The sequence below is a fragment of the Trichechus manatus genome, unplaced genomic scaffold, assembly GCF_000243295.1.
Source record: "Trichechus manatus latirostris isolate Lorelei unplaced genomic scaffold, TriManLat1.0 scaffold00022, whole genome shotgun sequence".
Lineage (NCBI taxonomy): Eukaryota > Metazoa > Chordata > Mammalia > Sirenia > Trichechidae > Trichechus > Trichechus manatus.
Window position 1 is genome coordinate 8,099,023 of NW_004443958.1, and position 20,572 is coordinate 8,119,594.

At 40.0% G+C, this 20,572-nt stretch overlaps 1 protein-coding gene across 1 annotated transcript in view; it reads right to left on the reverse strand.

Moving 5' to 3' along the window:
* Positions 1-19,578, reverse strand: part of DSCC1 (DNA replication and sister chromatid cohesion 1) — a 20,766-nt gene extending 1,188 nt beyond the window's left edge. The window contains exons 1-8 of the mRNA XM_004373026.2: positions 19,358-19,578; positions 15,228-15,396; positions 11,832-11,966; positions 9,595-9,685; positions 7,505-7,643; positions 6,974-7,026; positions 4,791-4,945; positions 2,156-2,304 (exon numbers count right to left, since the gene is read on the reverse strand). Coding sequence (XP_004373083.1) covers positions 2,156-2,304; positions 4,791-4,945; positions 6,974-7,026; positions 7,505-7,643; positions 9,595-9,685; positions 11,832-11,966; positions 15,228-15,396; positions 19,358-19,539 — 1,073 coding nt within the window. The 5' untranslated portion in view covers positions 19,540-19,578. The remainder of the gene's footprint in view (positions 1-2,155; positions 2,305-4,790; positions 4,946-6,973; positions 7,027-7,504; positions 7,644-9,594; positions 9,686-11,831; positions 11,967-15,227; positions 15,397-19,357) is intronic.
* Between the last annotated feature and the right edge of the window lie 994 nt (positions 19,579-20,572).

Sequence of the window (20,572 nt, forward strand, 5' to 3'; positions counted from 1 at the left end):
CTGGAAGAACGTAATCGACATAACTGAATTGTACATGTAGAAATTTTTGAAATGGTGTATCTTTGGCTATGTATATTTTCACCAAAAAAAAAAAAAGGTCCTCCAACGCCAAGAAGGGAGCATGTTGACGTGTCATGGGGTTGTTAACCAATGTCATAAAACAATATGTGTACTGTTTAATGATAAAATATTTGTTCTGTAAACCTTCACCTAAAGTACGATAAAAACAAAATTTAAAAAAAAAAAAAAAGGAGTTGGGATTTAATGCTAAGTATAATGAGAAGCCACTAGGATGGTTTTAATTAATGGAAAGGTAGAATGTGATCTAAATTTTCAATAATGAGGGCAACAAGTTGATGATTATGGAAACTGGATGGTGGGCGTATGGAGGGTTCACTATATTGTCACTTTTGAATGTTTGAAATTTTCCAAAATAGTAAGTTTTAAGTGGCAGTGGGGAGGGCAAAAATAGAAGCAGGGAGACCAACTCAGAGGCAGGCAGGAGATGATGCAACTGGAATAGGGCAATAAGGATGAGGGTGGTAAGGAATGGCAGAATTCTGGATGTGTCCTGAATGAAGGTAGAGCCACCAAAATTTGCTCATAGTTTTGATCGAGGGGTGAGGGAAGGAGAGAAATCAAGGATGACTCCTAGACTTTTTGCTTGAACCAGTTGATTAATAACGTAGTTATGTTAACTGAGATAAGGAAGACTGGGAGAAGGACAAGAGGGAAACAACAGTTCTATTATGAACATGTTAGATTTGAAATTCCTATTAGATATCCAAGTAGAAATGTTAATTAGGCAGCTAGATATAAGAATCTGAGGCTCAGGGAAGAGGTCAAAAATGAAGATAAAAATTTGGAAGTCACTAAATTTAAATGCAGGACTGGATGAGGGCACCGAGGGAAAAAGCATCAAAAGAGAAGAGAGGATGGCCAAGAATAGAGTCCTGTAGCACCAACATTTAAAGACTGGGAAGACATCAGCAAAGGAGACAAAAAGGAGCTGCCATTGGGGAAGACAAGAAAACCACCATGTTTCAAGTAGGAGGAAGTGGTCAACTGTGTCAGATAGTGCTAAGAGGTCAAGTAAAGAAAGACAATTGACTGCTGACTGTAGACAGATGGATGTCACTGGCTTAAGACATCATTGGCTTACACAGAGAATGGGAGGTGAAGAAACAGTGACTGTACAAAACTTTTAAAAAGAGTTTGCTGGGGAGACACAGAGGACACACGGTTCAGTAGGTTGTTGTTTTTTTTTTAAAATGAGCAATACTAAAGAATATCTTATGCTGATGAGAATGATCCAGTAGGTTGCTGCTGTTGTTAGCTGCCATCAAGTCAGCACCGACTCATGGGGACCCCGTGTACAACAAAGCAAAATGTCGCTCGGTCCTGTGCCATCTTCACAATCATTACTAAGACTAGGAAGAAAGGCCTGGCAATCTACTTCCAAAAATGAACCAACGAAAACTCTATGGATCCCAATAGAATACTGTCCAGTGTAGTGCTGGAAGATGAACCCTCTGGGTTGGAAGGCAACAACAGACTCAAGCATGCGGACAATCATGAGGATGGCATGGGACCAGGCAGTGTTCTATTCTGTTTTACACGGGGTGGTCATGAGTTGGAGCCAACTCGACAGCAACTAACAACATGCAGTGACTTCAGGGCTAATTTTTTTCTTCCCGTGTTTTTTTTTCCTGCCATCTGGCTTCTACCAAAATGTGAACATAAGGATGTTAGAGTAAGGCAGCAGGAAAGACAGGAGGTAGCCATCAGAAAGGGGTGCTTGCCTGAGAGTCATGGTGGAGTAGATAATCAGACTGCTTCTCAAAGAGCTGGGATTTTATAGGGAGGAGGGCAGGGAGCAGCAGTAAGGAAGAAACACATACCCCACCTCCAAAACCAGTAACTTGTGGAGCAGGGTAGAGAAGACACTCACCACTTGAGAAAGTTTCAAAGGAAATAGTATCCTCACGGAATACTCAGAAATTGTGTTCTATTAATAAATCTAAAACCCTTTGCTACTATGAGTTGCAATCGACTCGACGGCAACAGGTTTGGTTTTTTTGTTTTGTTTTGTTTTGTTTTACTCCTTCTAAAAGTACAAACAACCCTCAAAAACCGTTTCCAATAAATTACTTACTGAATATATGGAGCAATATCTTCTTCTGTCCATTTCTCCCTTAGAGAGAATAGACTGTTAAAACGTTCCTGATTATCCTCAGGTAAATCATCTACTTTCAATAAAAATATGATTTCTGGTCTCGTCTGTCTATCCACAAGTGCCAAACCCTACAAGAAATGAGAGGAAAAGGGGCAGTTAAAGTAATTCTCTGTTTTAAACGTGAATCATTTTTACCTTTAGGCTTAGCTTAGCCCAAGGTACTTAGAGGATCAGCTACACAAACTTAAACCAACTATTCAGAGACTTAGAAAAGCCCTTTTCAAAAACAAGAGCTCCTGTAAGCAGTGACTTGGGGGTTAAACTTTTTATTCTCCTTTTTTCTTCTGTAATCTCGCGTCTATCACTACCAGTTTATCAAAAGATCTCTAGTTCTAAAGGTCACCAATGACCTGTCCTTGCCAAATCCAGTGGGTCCTTTTCCTTTGCCCTGTTTTCTTTGTTAATGTTGATTACTCTTTCCTCTTTGACTCCTTTTCCTCCTTCAGCATCTCTGACATCACTGTCTCCTTATTTTCCTCCTAACTTGATTTGCAGTTCCCTAGCCCTCTGTCCCAACCCCTCTACTGGTTTTACTGCCTCCCTCCTGGATGACCTCCTCTAAACCCATGGCTTGAACCACCACTTACTTGCTAATGACTATACTATTTGTATTTTTGGCTCTTCTGAGTACCAGACCTCTATATTCCAACGGATACATGAACTCATTGTGTTTTTCATCTAAACTTGCTCTAGTCCCACTATCTTAGGAAAACAGAAAACCTAGGCATCATCTTAGATATCATTATTCAAACCCCACATCTAAGTGGTCAGTCACTATGTCCTACAGATTTTAAGGCCTGAAGGTATCTCTGTCTCCTCCTTATTACCTATTCTTCTGTCCATTTACCCATTACCTTGGCCAGAACTATTTTAGTTAGGACTATTTAAGTGTCAAGGGCCTGAACAGTTCTACTTTTTCATAGTCTAACCAGCCTTCCATCCACACTCCTCATTACTGCCATAGTGATGTTTCCAAAAGTGGCCAGATAACTATTCTAACTGATGTCACTGAATGGCCTCAAAGAGCATTCTAGATAGAGTTGAAATTCTTTGAATAGTCCACAGTGCCCCTCACTAAGTCACTGGCACCCTTCACTCCAGTCATACACACCTGCCAACAGCCACCCAATGTTTTACACCTCCACACCTTTGAACACATTCTTCCTGGACTCCTGGCTCTGCCGTTGCATCTAGCAAAGGAATGGTTCACCCTTCAAAACTTGGCAGCTAAAACTGGTGAATCAGGGTGAATCAGACTGATGAAATCAGGGACGATTTTCTGAAGGATTCGCCGGTGTAATGGATAAGCCACGCCTCATTGCTCTTGAAACATCTTTTGCATGTCTTTCCCATAGTACATATCACTCTATATTGCAAGAACAGATTGATACGTGTAATGTACAACCCCTTTGCCAATTCCCAGCCTAGATCTGCGCATCTTTTAGAACCTTGTATGACATTTTCTCCCCAGCACCTAGCATGGTGCCTAGACATAAAAAGAACTCCGTAAATATTAAGTAAATCATTTATTTAAGAAATATTTATTGAGCATACATACTTGTACTACATACCAAGCATTCTGCTAGATATCAGCATGCAACAGTGAACAAAAAAAATTCTACCAAAGTAGAAAGTGGGGAGTCACATAATTAAACATTTTTCCTAAATTAAATATTTAATTATAAACGGTGGTAAGTGTTATGCAGGAGAAGTGCACGGTGCTATGGTAGAGTAAAACAGAAGACCTTTTTTAGAGTAGAGAGTGAAGGAAGGTCTCCTTGATGAAGTGACTCAAAGATGAGTAGGAGATGGCCAGGTGAAATTAGAGAGAAGATCATTCTAGGACAAAAAGCCTGTGTAAAGGCCATGAGTTAGAAGATAGCTTGAAGCTTTTGAAGATCCGAAGCAAGGCTGATGTACAGTGAGTAGGATAGAAAGTAACAAGAAATGAGGCTCCAGGGGTGATTGTGAGGCCCTTGTAGGTCATGATACAAATTCCAGACTTTATATCTTAAATGCCATGGGCTACCATTAAAGAACTTTATGCAAGACTTGTACAGCTAGCATTTTTTAAGAGATCATTCCAGCAGCACCACAGAGAATGGGCTGGAGACGGGAAAAATTAAAAGTGCAGGGAGGCTGCTTAGGGATGCAATTGCTGTTGGAGAGGCAGGAAATAATGGTAGGATGGTAGTGGTGGAAATGGAGAGAAATGGAAGGAAATGAGATACACTGAGTGGGAAGGGGAATTAATAAATGGTTTTGAGATAATGGAAATGTTCTAACACTGGATGATGGTAATGGTTGCAAAACTCAGCAAATTTACTAAAAGTCATTTTTAAAGGAGTGCGTTTTATGGTATGTAAATTATACCTTAAGAGAGTTCTTTTTTTAAACACGTATTTTGTGATAATTGAATGTATAGTGAGTGCCCTCCTGATGGATGGCTAGGAAAATTAACTGGCTCCAAATTCAGCTCCGATACAATTTTCACTTCACCTAATAATGAATGATAGTCCACTGAATTATGGGAGTTATCACTGTGTGCTATTACCTTAAGCTGCTCAAGCCTAGTTATCATTCCTTCGGGAACACTCTGTTGCCACACTTCTTGAAACTCAGCGAGATTGAATTTCACTGCATTCTGAAGTAGCATTTGTGCTGTTGCTCTGCATATTTTATCAGCACTCAATTCAAAATGAACTTCACCTAAAGAAAAGGAATCAGATATTTATACTGTCTTCTTAAAATTAAAGACCGGAACTTTTGCGATCATTAGCCATTAGAGAGATGCAAATTAAAACTACAGTAAGAAACCATCTAACCCCTGCAAAAATGCCAATGATCGAAAAACAGAAAACAACAATGCTGGCAAGGTTGTGGGGGGATTGGAACTCTTATGCATTGCCGGTAGGATTGCAAAATGGTACAACCACTAAGGAAAACAGTATGGCGCTTCCTTAAAAAACTAAAAATAGAAATATGTTATGATTCAGCAATCCCTCTCCTAGGTATATATCCAAGAGATGTAAGAGCAGTGACATGAATATACATATGCACACCGATGTTCACTGCAGCATCATTCACAATAGCAAAAAGATGGAAACAAACTAAGTGTCCATCAATGGATGAATGGATAAACAAATTGTGGTACATACATACAACGGAATGCTACGTAATTGCAAATAATGAGGAGTTTGCAAAACATAACATGAATGAATCTGGAGGACATTATGCTGAGTGAAATAAGCCAATCACAAAAAGACAAATATTGTATGGTCCTACTATTATAAAAAGTCAAGAATAGATATACACAAAGAAAGCAAAGTTCTTTGATGGCTACCAGGGATGGGAGGGAAAAAGAGGGAGAATCACTTTCTAGATAGTAGACACTTATTACTTTTGGTGATGGGAAAGGCAATCTCAAATATGGGTGAAGTCAGCACAACCTGATCAAGGTAAATAAAGACACTAAGAAGTACATAAGAAAAAAGAACAATTTCAGTAAATGCTGTAACATATACAATTTTGCAACAACAGTAAAAACAACCCAAAAATATGTGTGTGGTTACATAGGTAGATATGGATGCATATGTGTATAGAAAGGTATACACAAGTAAATGCACAAGCACGCGCAGGTGTATCTATAGGCATATGTAGATACATATTTGTATATGCTGCATATCCACATATATAACAAATCACATAGGGGACACAGTTACAGAGGCTTTCTAGATATATCCAAACAACTCGCAGGATTGGTTTACTGGGTTAAAAGGCTTGGGACCATAGTCTCGAGGGACAACTTAAGTCAATTGGCATAATATAGTTTACAAAGATAATGTTCTACATCCTAGTTTGGTAGTGTCTGGAGTCTTAAAAGCTTGCGAGCAGCCATCTAAGATACAAGAATTGGTCTCTACTCATATGGAGCAAAAGAGAATGAAAGAAATCAAAGGCTCAAAAAAGAAACTAGACCATGGGACTAACAGCTCACACGAACCACAGCCTCCTCTAACCTGAAACCAGAAGAACTAGATGGTGCCTAGCTACCACTACCAGCCGTTCTGACCAGGGACACAGCAGAAGATCTCACACAGAATTGAAGAAAAATGTAGAACAAAACTCAAATTAATAAAAAAAGGTCAGACCTACTGGGCAAATAGAGACTAGAGGAACCCCTGAGTCTATCGCCCTGACATACCCTTTGAACTTGGAATTAAAGCTATTTCTGCAGGTCACTTTTCAGCCAAATAATAGATTGGCTTATAAAACAAACAATATCACCTGTGAGTAATGTGCTCCCTTAAACAATTAGCTATATGAGACCAAACAGCCAACATTTACCCAAAAGCAAAGATGAAAAAGCAAGGAGGGGAAAGGGAAGCTAGATCAGTGGAAACAAAACAGAACGGAAATGATGAGAGTGCTGACACATTGTAAAAGTTGTAACCAACGGCGTGGGACAATTTGTATAAAAATTGTTAAAGAGGAACCTAATTTGCTGTGTAAACTTTCATCTAAAACACAATAAAATATTACTAAAAAAAAAAAACAAAAAACTAAATACAGTAACAACGTTTCCTTTTCCTCAATAGAAGTTCTCAGAAGGAATTATACCCCTCAATAATAACAACCCCAGGGTTCTTATTTTTAATAAGGACACACTTCAGAAAGGCATACCAATTTTAACACACAAGCATTAAAATACCCATTAGAACACCTTCCAAGTCTTACCTTCATCTATATATTTCTTTCCATAACATTTAAGACAGTGTTCTATCATTTCCCTGAAAAATTTAAAACACCAATTTGAAAAGTTATCAACATTTTTATATACTATATTTTAAGCCTCATTGCTTCCAACTAGAAACTAAGATATAAATTTGAGATTTGAAATACTAAATGATTTTGACTAACAAGTAATACTTTATTTAGATTAGGAATTAACTAAAATGTACTGGGAAGCTACTATGTGCCAAATACTATGCTAAACATTTTTACATGACTTATGTAAGCACACGTTTATTATTATAGGATAGTACAAACATAACAATTATTTATTTTTTTATCGAGAAAAAGAAAAAAAGATGATGCACATGTGCTTTGCCAGTAACCAAAATTCCCAAATCCTTTGTGGGTTGTGTATTTTTAAAATTTCTATAAGACATCAAAATGTAAATAATCTATGCACTGGGTGTAGTTCTAGTCTGGAAAAGAATTTTTCCGTTAGGGAAATCTGGAGGGACAAGCAATTAAAATACTTACTCTGGTTCCAGTGGGCCAAGTTCCTGAAGGCAGGTTTTCAAAGGAACTTTACTAAAAGACCAAGATTCAGAATCCACAAGCTGAGTTATATGATTCAGAAGTTTCATCTCATAATCAAATTCAAGAATCCTCCAATAACCTACAAATTACAAAAATTATATTTACCAAAGAATATTTTAAGCAAATTAATTGCCTAACAGATTGATAAGGTAGCAGCAGAATTTTGTCCATCAGCCAAAAAAAAAAAAGAAAAGAAGTCATAGGTTTCTTTAAACAATGATCCTTTATTCCCAGGTACCTCTAGGTGTATTCAAATTGCCAATCTTTTGGTAAGTAGCTGAGTAGTTTGCACCACGCAGGGACTCCTAACAGTACTTTACATAGGCATAACATTTGGATTTTTTTCCAAATGCTTTAATAATCATTATCTCACAATCTTGTCATTCTAAGTGGAAATGTGCAAACCTGCAGCTGGTCCAGTCATTTCATTAGAGCATCATATAAATGAAGTGAAGATTATAGGTTCATCTAAGTGGAAATGTACAAACCTGCAGCTGGTCCACTCATTTCATTAGAGCATCATATAAATGAGGTGAAGATTATAGGTTCAATATCCTACATGGTAATGTCCACTGTGCTGTACTGCCAGTCTATAACTCTCATCGCAGTCATCTTGCAGAAGTGTTCCCACACTAACGGAGAAGTCCAGCTCATTTCAAGAGATGATAGACTCAGAGGTACAATGTGGACCAGTGGAAAAGTAAAGGCTGGGCATCAAGACACTTTTCCTACTCCCGTGAAAGATTACGGAACGTCAATTTTATCATCAATGGCACTACCACCACCCCTAAAGAAACAAATTAAATACACATCCACCATTTCCAAGGGAGAATGTTTATGTTCTTATTTTGAGAAAATAAAGCAACATTAAAAAGTGGGATATATGTGAAACTGAGGAAGAGAGCTAGGAATAATCTATATATTCCCCCACCAAAATTTTATCCATCTCCATGCAATAATGAATAATGCAAAAGGCTGTATTAAAATTGTTTGGTTTGCTTTTTTTTTTCCTTAAGTTTAACATTCATGGTAACCATATACCACAGTATTGGCAGCAAGCGTCCTAATTAAAAACTTAATTTCAGATACATAGGACCAAGTGAGTCAAAGGTACCACAACCAAGAGCTAAGTGCTTCTAGTTCTAATGTTGTGTGTAGTTCCTCTATCAGCAGAATTTCCACATATGAGAGCTAAGGTCTAAGAAAGGCTAATCTTGCTGGGAAGACTGTGAGCAAATCAAATAGTCCATCTACTTACACATGCTGATCTCTTCCTTCCTAATACATGGGTGCAGAATAAAGCTGTTTCTTCCAGACAAGCTAAACTAGACTGAAAAATGCATGCCAACATTTACTCAAGTATTAGGATGCCCAGGAGCTGGATAAAAGCTGACTCCACACCAGAGGACTTTCAAAACATCAAAGAAGGGCTATTGGGCTTCTCTATCAACCTGTAAGACCAAACACACCACCATATCTTTTTACACAGGCTTACTGTATAAGTTGTTTAACACGTATTCAAAATTTCAGTAAGAGTTATTACAAGAAGAAACAAAGTACCATCTTCCAAGCATTTTGGAAGTGCAATGAGGTTATTAACTAGTCAATTCTAAACAAGGAGTTCAAGGACCTGGGTTCCAGACCTTATTCTGACACTAACTCAGGAAGTAGCCCTGGACAAATCAGTTCCCCTTCCTCGGCCTTAGTAGCCTCATCTACTAAAGAAAATGAATAGGTTAGACTATCTGAGGTCTAGGTACCCTTCTGGATCTAACATGTTTCTTCCATTACCATGTAATCCAAAGAAAATGGCCTGTAAGGAGTGGTTAAAGTCACTGGTCGCAGATGTACCTCTTTGTGTAAAGATGATCACACAGAGTCTCTACCCATGCCCAAAAATACAAATATCATCTTGGAGGCCAAAAGAAGATTAAATACACAGCATGCAATAGGGTGAAGACGTCCAAAAACCTCTCTATAATATGATGACCAATTCCATCACTATTCATAACGATAATAAGTAATGCTACCTCCAATTTCGCAGGCACTTAGAACTTGTAACTGTGTCATTATTTCTTCCTCACTTGCCTGAATTTGATCAAGCAAATCTTCAGTTGTATACTGAAACAAGAAAAAAAAAAAACTTTTAAGGGCTTTGAAGATATTTTTTAGATTTCCTGGTGAATTTTGAGGAGTTAATACATAGACTAGATTAAAGCAATACTTATCCACTAGCTTAGTTTCTTTTGTTAATGCATAAAGATTAATTCATTAAGAACTAAACTAGAGTATAGACCATATTTTGACATCTCATAGCAATTTTTAAAATATACAACCCAAAGAAGATTTGGGAATTTTGGTCAGTGGGTGCATCATCTTTTTTTCCCTCTCCATAGAAACATAAAGAAAACACAATGACAAATTTTCATGACTTTGGATTTGAAAATGACATCTTAGATATAACGCCAAAAGCACAAGCAACAAAGGAAAAACTAGATAAAATGCACTTCATCAAAAGGAAAAAAATTGTGCTTTAAAACACCATTAAGCAAGTGAAAAGATAACCTACAGAATGGGAAAAAATATTTGCATATCATATCTAGTGAGTGACTTGTATCTAGACTATATAAACAACACTTACTACTCAATAATAAAAAATCAAATAATCCAATTAAAAATTGGGCAAAGGACTTGAGTAAACATTTCTCCAAAAAAGATATACAAATGGCCCATCTCGCACATGAAAAGATGTTCAACATCATTAGTCATCAGGGAAATGCAAATCAAAACCAAAATGAGATGCCACTTCACACCCAGCAGGTTATATATAGTCAAAAAGATAGAAATAAAAATGTTGGAGAGGATGTGGGGAAATTGGAACTCTCATACATGGCTGGTAAGAATATACGATGGTGCAGCCACTTTGGAAAAGTCTGGTAATTCCTCAAAAGATTATACACAGAGTTACCACATGACCTATGAATTCCACTCCTCGCTATATACCCAAGAGAAATGAAAACATATGTCCACAGAAAAACTTGTACCCAAATGTTCATAGCATCATTATTCATAATAGCCAAAAAGTGGAGACAATTCAAATGTCCATCAACTGATGAATGGATAAATAAGCTATGGTGTAACCATACAATGGGATATTATTCAGCAATAAAGAAGAATAAAATACTGACACATGCTACAACATGGATGAACCTTGAAAAACATTACACTGAGTGAATGATGCCAGCCACAAAAGGCTACGTAGTTCATGATTATAGTTCTACAAAATGGCCAGAAAAGACAGATCTATACAGATGGAAAGTAGATTAGTGCTGCCTAGGGCTGAGGGCGATGAGTGGTTGGAGGGTGATGGCTAACCAGTATGAGATTTCTTTTTGAGGTGTCAAAAATATCCTTAACTTGACAGTGAGGATGGTTGCACAACTCTGTGAATATACTGAAAGCTTTAAAATGGGTGAATTGTAAGGTACGTGAATTACATCTCACTAAAGCTGTTACAAAAGAAAAAAATAATAAGCCTTTTAACATAAATATGATCTTTAGAATACCAGTAGTGCTCTATCATTTTTAATTACATTAAAAACTTCTAATTTATTTTTACTTGGTTTATAAATATTCTTCCATATTTCCAGAATTGGCCAGTTATGACATTAGAGTAAGAATACATTCCATTTTCATAATGTCTTCGCTTAAGAGAGCTTAATTGTATTTTTTAATTAAGTAAAAATTTTACCTCTAAAAAATTACCATTTCATAGTTAGGAACATGAAAGCTTTCAGCTATGAGTCACCATGATATCCAGGATTTGTTTTAAAATACTCTAGAAGATGAAAAACAATGTGGAGGGGACAAGGGAATAGAAGAAACAAGAATGGCAAATATTGGTAAGTGTCCAAGCTGAGCGATGAATATATGGGAATCATTATACCACTCTCTGCTTTTGGGTATGTTTGAAAATTTCATAATATACTTAAAAAAAAAAAAAAAATAGAATGTCACCATCCCAGACCAAAAACCCAAACCCATTGCCATTGAGCTGATTCTGACTCATAGCGAACATATAGGACAGAGTAGAACTGACCCATAGGGTTTCCAAGGACCGACTGGTGGATTCGAACCCCCAACCTTTTTGGTTAGCAGTCACATTCTTAACCACTGGGCCACCAGGGCTCCATGTCATCATTAAGTGTCTCTAATTATAGTTCAATTTTTAAATTCCAGATTAAAAAAATGAAAATAATAATCTTACTTTTGAGCGATTTGAATCCTTTTCTTTTTGACTGTCAGGTCCTTCATAGGTATTTTCCATTAAAAGTTTCTTCAGCTTCTTTAATTTAGGTCTACATCTTCTTAATTCCCAGTAATTATTAGAAAAACCAAAGATCTGGAAATGATAAATATATAATAACCTCTTAGGAATCATTCTAAAGGAAAATTTCAACTAACCTATCCACTCTCAACAAAAAGCAGGAAAAAAGAGCCAAGCTAGTTTGCTTTCTGTTGAGAAGACACACATCCAGTCATCTCAAGTAGATGGACAGGCATCTGTGGGCAACATTCTTGCAAAGCTCAGTTAAGAAAAGACTGCCTAAACCAAAAATATCCCGAGGTCTTCTTAAAACCAAAAAATGGTTTAGTTTAACTAGTAAAGAATTTCTATCTTGAGCATTTGTTCTTTTAAGAACTATCTATATGGGATCAAAGTGACAACAGCAACTCAAAAGATTAGATAGGAAACTTAGGGACAGTGAGTCTATGTTAACGAGGGATGAACAACTCAGAAAAGGAGGGGGAGAATAGTTGCACATCTGGAAGAAAGTAATCAACGTCGCTGAATTATACGTGTAGAAACTGTTGAATTGGTGAATGTTTTGCTGAGTATATTCTCAACAACAAAAGAAATTATTAAAAACAAAAACACTGCCAACATAGTAGGAACCAATAACCGAGCTTCACATCTCAAATGTACTCTGGAAACTAGAGTATGCCCTGAAAAGAGTGACCAGGATGGTGACAATTCTGCAAACCAGTGGGAAACAACTGAAAGTATTTTCAGGCTGAAAACAGAAAATAAACAAGAAATATTATCAAAGTCTTTAAATAATGAAAGATGCTAAAGGGAAGGGGGTAACCTTGTTCTCTGTTGCTTGTGATCTCAAAATTAAGCAGTGTTAAGGGAGAGAGACTTTTATTCAATGCAAGAACTTTCTAGTATTTAGAATTGCAGCTAATTCTATTGTTGAAGTTGTAAAGCAGTGAGAGTCCTATCACTAGAAGAATTCCAGGTGATAGAGGATGGATGATGGATAAATATCAGTGCCTGGTACATAGTAGGTGCTCAATAAGTGTTTTGTGAAAGAAAGGCAAAAAGTTGAACTGGATTACCTCTGGGGTGCCTTCCAACTCTAAAATGGAAGAACAGGGCGCTTCTATTCTCAAACTAGTATAAGACTTGACTGGCAAGATAAGGCCTCCAAAGATCAACAAAAGAGAGCTTAAGGACCAACTCAGAAAGGTTGTCCAGTTCACAAACTAGCAGACTGATGGTCAAATCCAATGCAAAGATGCTGATGTTTACTCGTGTGCATATGCGTGCACGTGCATGTGTTAAGGGAAGAAGAGGGGGGTCTGGCATGGTGTTTAAATTAATTGCCAACACCAAAAACTTAGAAAATTTCATTCGAAAAATCCAAACTTCAAGCTTCCCTTGGAAAAAATAAATTAGAAGATCTGGCAATGCTGGGTCCACTTTCCCACAAAGCAACTAAATAGTGACTGCCCCTTTACTTGGGGTATATGTGTTCCAATTTGCTATAGACACCACCACTCCTTAATAATGCTGAGACTGGGTATCCTCTACCATCTATCAACACCAGCCTACTTTTCTCATCTGCATTCCTTGTTATTGTTAGTTACTGTCAAGCCAGCTCTGATACACGGTGACCCTAGGTACACCAGAACAAAGCATTGCCTGGCCTGGGTCATCTTCAGGATCATTGATATGCTCAAGTCCATTGTTGTAGCCACTGTGTATTTTGAGTGCCTTCCAACCTAGGGGGCTCATCTTTCAGCACTGTATCAGACAATATTCTGTTGTGATCCGTAGGGCTTTCATCTAATTTTCAGAAGTAGATCACCAGGCCTTTCTTACTAGTCTGTCTTAGTCTGGAAGCTCTGCTGAAACCTGTCCACCGTGGGTGACCCTGATGGTATATGAAATACCGGCAGTATAGCTTCCAGCATCATAGCAACATAGAAGCCAGTACAGTGTGGCAAACTGACAGATGAGTGGTGATCTCCATTCTTCACCTAACCCTTACAGGCATCTGATGTGCAGCTACGGATCAAGACTTTGGTTACTGGATTTTTGCTTAGTTTTGCGTAGTCTCAAGGCACAACATTCACATCACACAAACGAGAGCTCAAAGGCATTCACAGATATTGTTTACCCTTGTAAAAACACCTATTATACAGGTAAGTGAGGAGAAAATATCATTATTTACAAAAGGATGAATTACCAATATTTCTCATTAATTACACTGAAAGACATACGTTATTGCTGTGTGCCGTTGAGTCAATTCTGACTCATAGTGACCCACTGGACAGAGTAGAAGTGCTACCCTGCCATGGAGCCACCAGGTGAGTTCAAACAGCCAACCTTTTGGTTAGCAGCTGACTGCTAAACTGTTGCACCACCAGAGCTCCTTGAAAGACTTGTTACTCTACGAAAACTAAAACCCAACATTTACTGGAAGTCCTTCTGTTCTGGTAACATCATGTGAATCACTGAAGCTTCCCAGCATTTTCCTGTATTTCCACGCCACTTCTATTTTTAAGGAAGCAGTTGACCAGAAGTCATTCTGAAATAATTAAGGGCTCTGCTCTGATTGTTACACGTGTAACAACGTAGACAGGATGGAGACTTCTGTTCCGTAACTGCCATCAGTATCCTCCAAAATAAGTAAGAATTTGTTATTAAAAAACCAAACCCATTGTTGTCAAGTCAATTCCGACTCATAGCAACCCTATAGGACAGAACAGAACTGTCGCATAGGGTTTCCAAGGCTGTAAATCTTTACAGAAGCGGACTGCCACATCTTTCTCCCATGGAGAGGCTGCTGGGTTCAAACTGTCAATCTTCCAGTTAGCAGCTGAGTGCTTAACCACTGTGCCACCAGGGCTCCTTGAATTTGTTATACTTGGCTACAAATATTAATGAACTAAACCAACTTCAAAGCTGAGAGCCATGCTTCCCTAAAAAGCTGAAATTTCTTCATTTCTCTACCTCATAAACATTCCCAAATGCACTAGTTACGGTTTGAGGGAGTCTCCTTTCAAAACAGCCACAGAGAAATTTACTAAAAATAGGTAAAACTTTTAGAATGAGTCACCTAATAGCAAATCTTCTACTTTACATAAAACGATCTACTTGTCTGGGACTCAAAAATCAAATTGGGACAGTTAAGATAACGTCACAAGACTTTCAAACAAACCAAAGTTGCTGAGAAATTTCTAATGTCATTAAAGAACTTTCTCAATACCCCGTGATTATACATTTCATACGTAAAGCATTTAACTAAAGGCAAGTTTGGCACATGTGTTAATATTCTTAGTCTTATACAAGCCAGGAGATAGAAAACAGTACCTCAGTGTGAATAATGTTACTGTGTGTTTCTTCCGTCTTCAGCTGGTCTGGAGTTTTACAACCAGGAATAAAAAGCAACATATTTGAAGTGTCTGCTATTTTCAAGTCATATGTTTTATCTTTACTGCATAGCACAGCCTGCTCATCTTTATCACCACGAATAACAAGACTGCAGGAAAACGAGAGAAGAAAATATATGGTTGATTTAAGACTCTCATGGACATCTTCATTATAAACAATACCAAAAACCTGTAGGCTTATAAATTTAAAATTAAATCTTAAGGCTGCATCTGGCCCCTGCTCTCACAGCCCTTGAACAATGATGGGTTCGCAGAGCAAACACTGGGCCAATAAAGAGATGGATGGAAACTAAGGAAAAATAACTAAACATGGGCAAAAGAGGGAACCCTGGTGGCACAGTGGTTAAGAGCTATGGCTGCTAACCAAAAGGTCAGCAGTGGGAATCCACCAGCTGCTCCTTGGAAACCCTATGGGCGAAGTTCTCCTCTGTCCTATAGGGTTGCTATGAGTCAGAATAGACTCGATGGCAACGGGTTTGGTTTTTGGATTTTGGGGGCAAGGAAGAAAGGTCCCTCCCTGGGTGGCACAAACAGTTTGCATTAGGCTACTAATCGAAAGGTTGGCGGTGCGAACCCACCCAGCCAGCAGGGCTGTGAAACAAAGGCCTGGTAATCTGTTTCCTTATAAAGATTACAGCCAGGAAAATTCTATGGAGCAGTTCTACTCTGTAACACATGGGGTCGTCATGAGTTGGAACAGATGTGAAGGCAAAAGGTATGCTTCAGTCAAGACTCGTCACAGTATTCCAGAACATGCTAAGCAGTGCTTCTCAAACTTACATGTAGGGATCTTAGGGAATATTGTTAAAAAGCAGATTGGGATTCAGTAGGTCTGGGATGTGGCCTGGGAGTCTGCATTTCTAACAAGCACCCAGATGATGCCCATGCTCTTGCTCCTGGTAGCAAAATGCTTAAAGAACTAACATCCTAAGAGAAAGGAAAAGTGTAAGCCACGGCATAAACAGGCCAGGCCTGTTGTAAAAGACAAATGAAAACCTTCATCCCTAAAGAGGGGAAAAGTTCAAGGACCCCAATTCCTTGTTTTGTTCTGAGCATTGCCTAAAAATCAAGGAGCACGTCCTGGTCTAACCATCAGCTACTGTCATAGATTGAATTGTGTCCCCCCAAAATATGTGTCAACTAGGTTAGGTCTTGATTCCCATGTGTGGTTGTTCTCCATTCTGTGATTGTAGTTTTATGTTAAAGAGGACTAGGGTGGGATTGTAACATCCTTACCCAGATCACATCCCTGATCCAATGTAAAGAGAGCTTCCCAGGGGTGTGGCCTGCATCACCTTTTAAAGGGAAGCGAGCAGAGAGGGGCGACCTCATACCACCAGGAAAGCAGTGCAGGGAGCACAGCGTGTCCTTTGGCCCCGGGATCCCTGCTCGGAGAAGCTCCTAGTCTGGGGGCAGACTTATGAGAAGGCTGAAAGAGAGAGAAAGCCTTCCCCTGGAGCTGATGCCCTGAATTTGGACTTGTAGCCTACTACTACTGTGAGAGAATAAATTGCTGTTTATTAAAGCCATCCACTTGTGGTATTTCTGTTATAGCAGCACTAGATGACTAAGACAGCTACATTGCAAAGAAACAGACCTTATGAAAAGGCTGTAAAGCTGAAGGAAAAATAGGAAAAGAATAGGTTTACAAACTGGACTAAAGGAAAGACTCTGATGTGAAAAAAAGGTTTATCAAGGCTGAAAACAGCAAGAAGGAAGAGAAGGATGAAGGCAAGGAGGAAAAGACCCAAAAAACTGTTGCTGTCGAGTCAATTCTGATTCATAGTGACCCTATAAGACAGAGGAGAACTGCCCCATAGGGTTTCCTAGGCGGCAATCTTTAAAGAAGCAGACTGCCACATTTTTTTCCCATGGAACAGCTGATGGCTTTGAACCGCCAACCTTTCGGTTAGTAACCCAGTGCTTAAACCACTGTGCCACAGGGCGAGAAGGGAAGGCTAAAGACAAAGATGGCAACAAGGAAGTTTTTCATGTTGATGAAGTATTTGACCCCCCTATACACAACACACTTCTTCTGTACAAATAATAAAAATGTTGAAATAAAGTGTGAATTTCTTAAAAGTAAGTTTTCATTTATGTGAAAAGAATAAAATGTTTTTTAACTTCCTGGTGCTGATAATGTTTAATAGGCCCAAAGTACATACTCTTTAACATTCATTTCTACATTGTTAAATCTGTTTTGAAATATTTTGTTTATACCAGTCCCCTCCCAAAAAAATTTTTTAAAACACATTTCCAGGTCCTCCTTATTTTTGCCAGCTAGGTGAAGTATAATTGGACAAAGAGAAAGTTCTCACACCTGACGTCTTTTCTCAAATCCCCACCAACTCAGCTTGGATGATAATGAACATGTGAAACCCTCTTTCCCTTAAAGACTCTGCGTGGCTAGTACCTGAAGATGGCCCAGTTGACTATAATACTGTCTGATGTGTAAACTATGAAAACTAAAGACAGCCTAAAAGGTTCCATTAAAAGAAACCTACAAGAGAAATAACAACCTAATACAGGTGTTGGAGGAACAATGGCCGAGATGAGAATAAGAGCTCCACACCCTTAATTTCCAGCTCTGGTGGCACAGTGGTTAAGAGATATGGCTGCTAACGAAAAGGTCGGCCACTCCTTGGGAACTCTGTGGGGCAGTTCTACTCTGTCCCATAGGGTCGCTATGAGTCGGAATTGACTCAACTTGGCAACGGGATTTTTAGACTACACGGCGTTGAGTGATACAGCCATCCTCTAGGCTTCATCAAGATCGCTTTCAAGTACCACCTCATCTTTGACTATATTTTACCCATGGGCTTGCTGCAAATTAGTAGCTCATTAGAATCAGATCCCCACTGAGTGACTCCAAGCAAGCCCCTTTCTTTGGACTTTACCCTATTGTTGTTAGGTACTGTCCAGTCAGTTCCAACTCATAATGACCCTATGTACAATAAAACGAAATACTGCCCCATCCTCACAATCATTGCTATGTTTGAGCCCACTGTTGCAGCCACTTTGACAATCCATCTGGTTGAGGGTCTTCCTCTTTTTCGCTGACCTTCTACTTTGCCAAGCATGATGTCCTTCTTCAGGCTCTGGTCCCTCCTGATAACATGTTCAAAGTACATGAGACCAAGTCTCACTTCCAAGGAGCACTCTGGCTGTACTTCTTCCAAGACAGACTTGTTCGTCCTTCTGGAAGTCCATGATATATTCAATATTCTTCACCAACATCATAACTCAAATGCATCAATTCTTCTTCAGTCTTCCTTATTCACTGTCCAGTTTTCGTATGCATATGAAGCGATTGAAAATACCATGGCTTGGGTCAGGGGCCCCTTAGTCCTCAATGTGACATCTTTGCTTTTTAACACTTTAAAGCCCTATTACCAGGGCTGTAATATTCCTTTAAATTTATTCCCTACATGTTTTACCTCTTATCTGGGTAAAATAAACTAATATAAGTTATAAGGCTAGGAGAACTCTAGAAATATTAAATATCGCCACCGTATTTTAATTAGAATGACGGTGTTCTGTGGAGCTCTTGGCGTTACTGTTAACATCTTCAAAACTACTGAGGTTTTATTTCCTGATCTGTTCCCTCACTGTCTCCAAGATCAATTGAACCAGTCATATGTATCATCTTAGTCCAGCTAACTGAACGGCCCATTAGTAGCGTGAAAAAAAAAAAAAAAGAAAAAAAAAACCTTGCCGTCCAGTCGTTTCCGACACATAGCGATCCTACAGGACAGAGCAGAACTGCCCCACAGGGTTTCCAAGGAGCGGCTGGTGGATTTGAACTGCCGATCTTTTGGTTAGCAGCCGAGCTCTTAACCACTGCGCCACCAGTAGCGTGGAGACCTAGGAGAAAGCAGTGTGCTGGGACTCTGGCCACCAGCTTACTGTGTGTGCCCCCGGCCAAATCAATGGCTTTCTCTGGCCCCATTTGCTCGTGCTGAGTTTTCCTGCACGAGCGTGGCAGCGCGGCGAGTCGCGGGCACCGCACCCCGGCGGGACGGTGCGGACCCCGGCCCCGCCCGGCCTCACCTGTGTCCAGCCTCCAGCTGCTGGCACAGCGCGGGCTCCAGCTCCAGCAGGCAGAAGTCGCCGGCGGCGGCGCCGCTGGCACCGGGCCCGAAGGCCAGGCAGTGTACGGCTGGGAGCAACTCGACTGCGTTCAGCTTGGCGATCTGCAGCGTCGCGTCCACCTCCTCGCGGGTCCGCTTCATCGCTGCGCAGAGTCTGGAAACTTAGTGGGCAAAAAAGGAGGCGCCTAAGCGGCCGGACCCCGCGAACTGCACACACACAGGCTTTTCCAAAAGCGCGCCAACGCGGCGGCGGCTGGGGCGGGTTTCCGGGGCGGAGCGCCGTATCCCAGGCAGGTCGGAAGCTCCCCGACGCGGAAGCCCGCTGAGGCACGGTCATCCCGCGCAGAGCAGCATTTGCAGGAAGAAAGCAAGGTTTCCACGGATGCTCGCTGGCGTAGACGTGCGACCCGGCGTGGCGTGGCCTCGGACACTTACTAGCCGTTTTCACTGCCCCCCTGCCACTATTCCCCTTGTCCCCTCTCCATATTTCCAGCCAATGCTCCCGTTTCTTGCCATTAAAATATTCTTATTTTCTGGGAGTGGCGGGCCTATGATAAACACTTTGCAAGTTCGTGAACCCTTCACCACAGCCCTATGAGGTAGGCCTTTGTTCATCCCGTTTTGCCCTTGGTCTCCCAGCTTAGTTTATCATGGGGTTTTAAAAGCATCCTCCAAGGGGGGTTTGTGCAAACAACCCTAGCAGGTCACCTCACTTTTTGGGGCCTTGGGACCGTTCTCTGGGAGACAACGGCTTGGACTAGATCCATCCACTTAGACTGTGCTTGATGGCAGGTGAGGTGCGTGGACACGTGTCAGAAGGAAAACCATCCTAAGCCTGGGCTTCACAGCTGTGACGCAAACCTACTGTGTGTGCAACATTCCCCTCGGTCAACTCTGCATTTCCACGGGACTAGGGGACGCGGAACGGGTGCAAAGCAGCTTACGCGGCTTGCTTTGTCATGAGCAATAAAGTCCTTTAGTCTCTGGGAAAAAAAAGGAAAACTACCTTTCTGGGACTGGGAAGGCCCTGCAGTCTCCTAGGGAAGACGGGCAAACACTGTTGTAGGATGTGTAAGCTGCCCCCTCGACTTACTCTAGATCTCTTGTAGATGAAATTTGACAGTGACCTGCACAACTGACATCCCTGAGCGATGCAAGCATTTAACCACTTAGC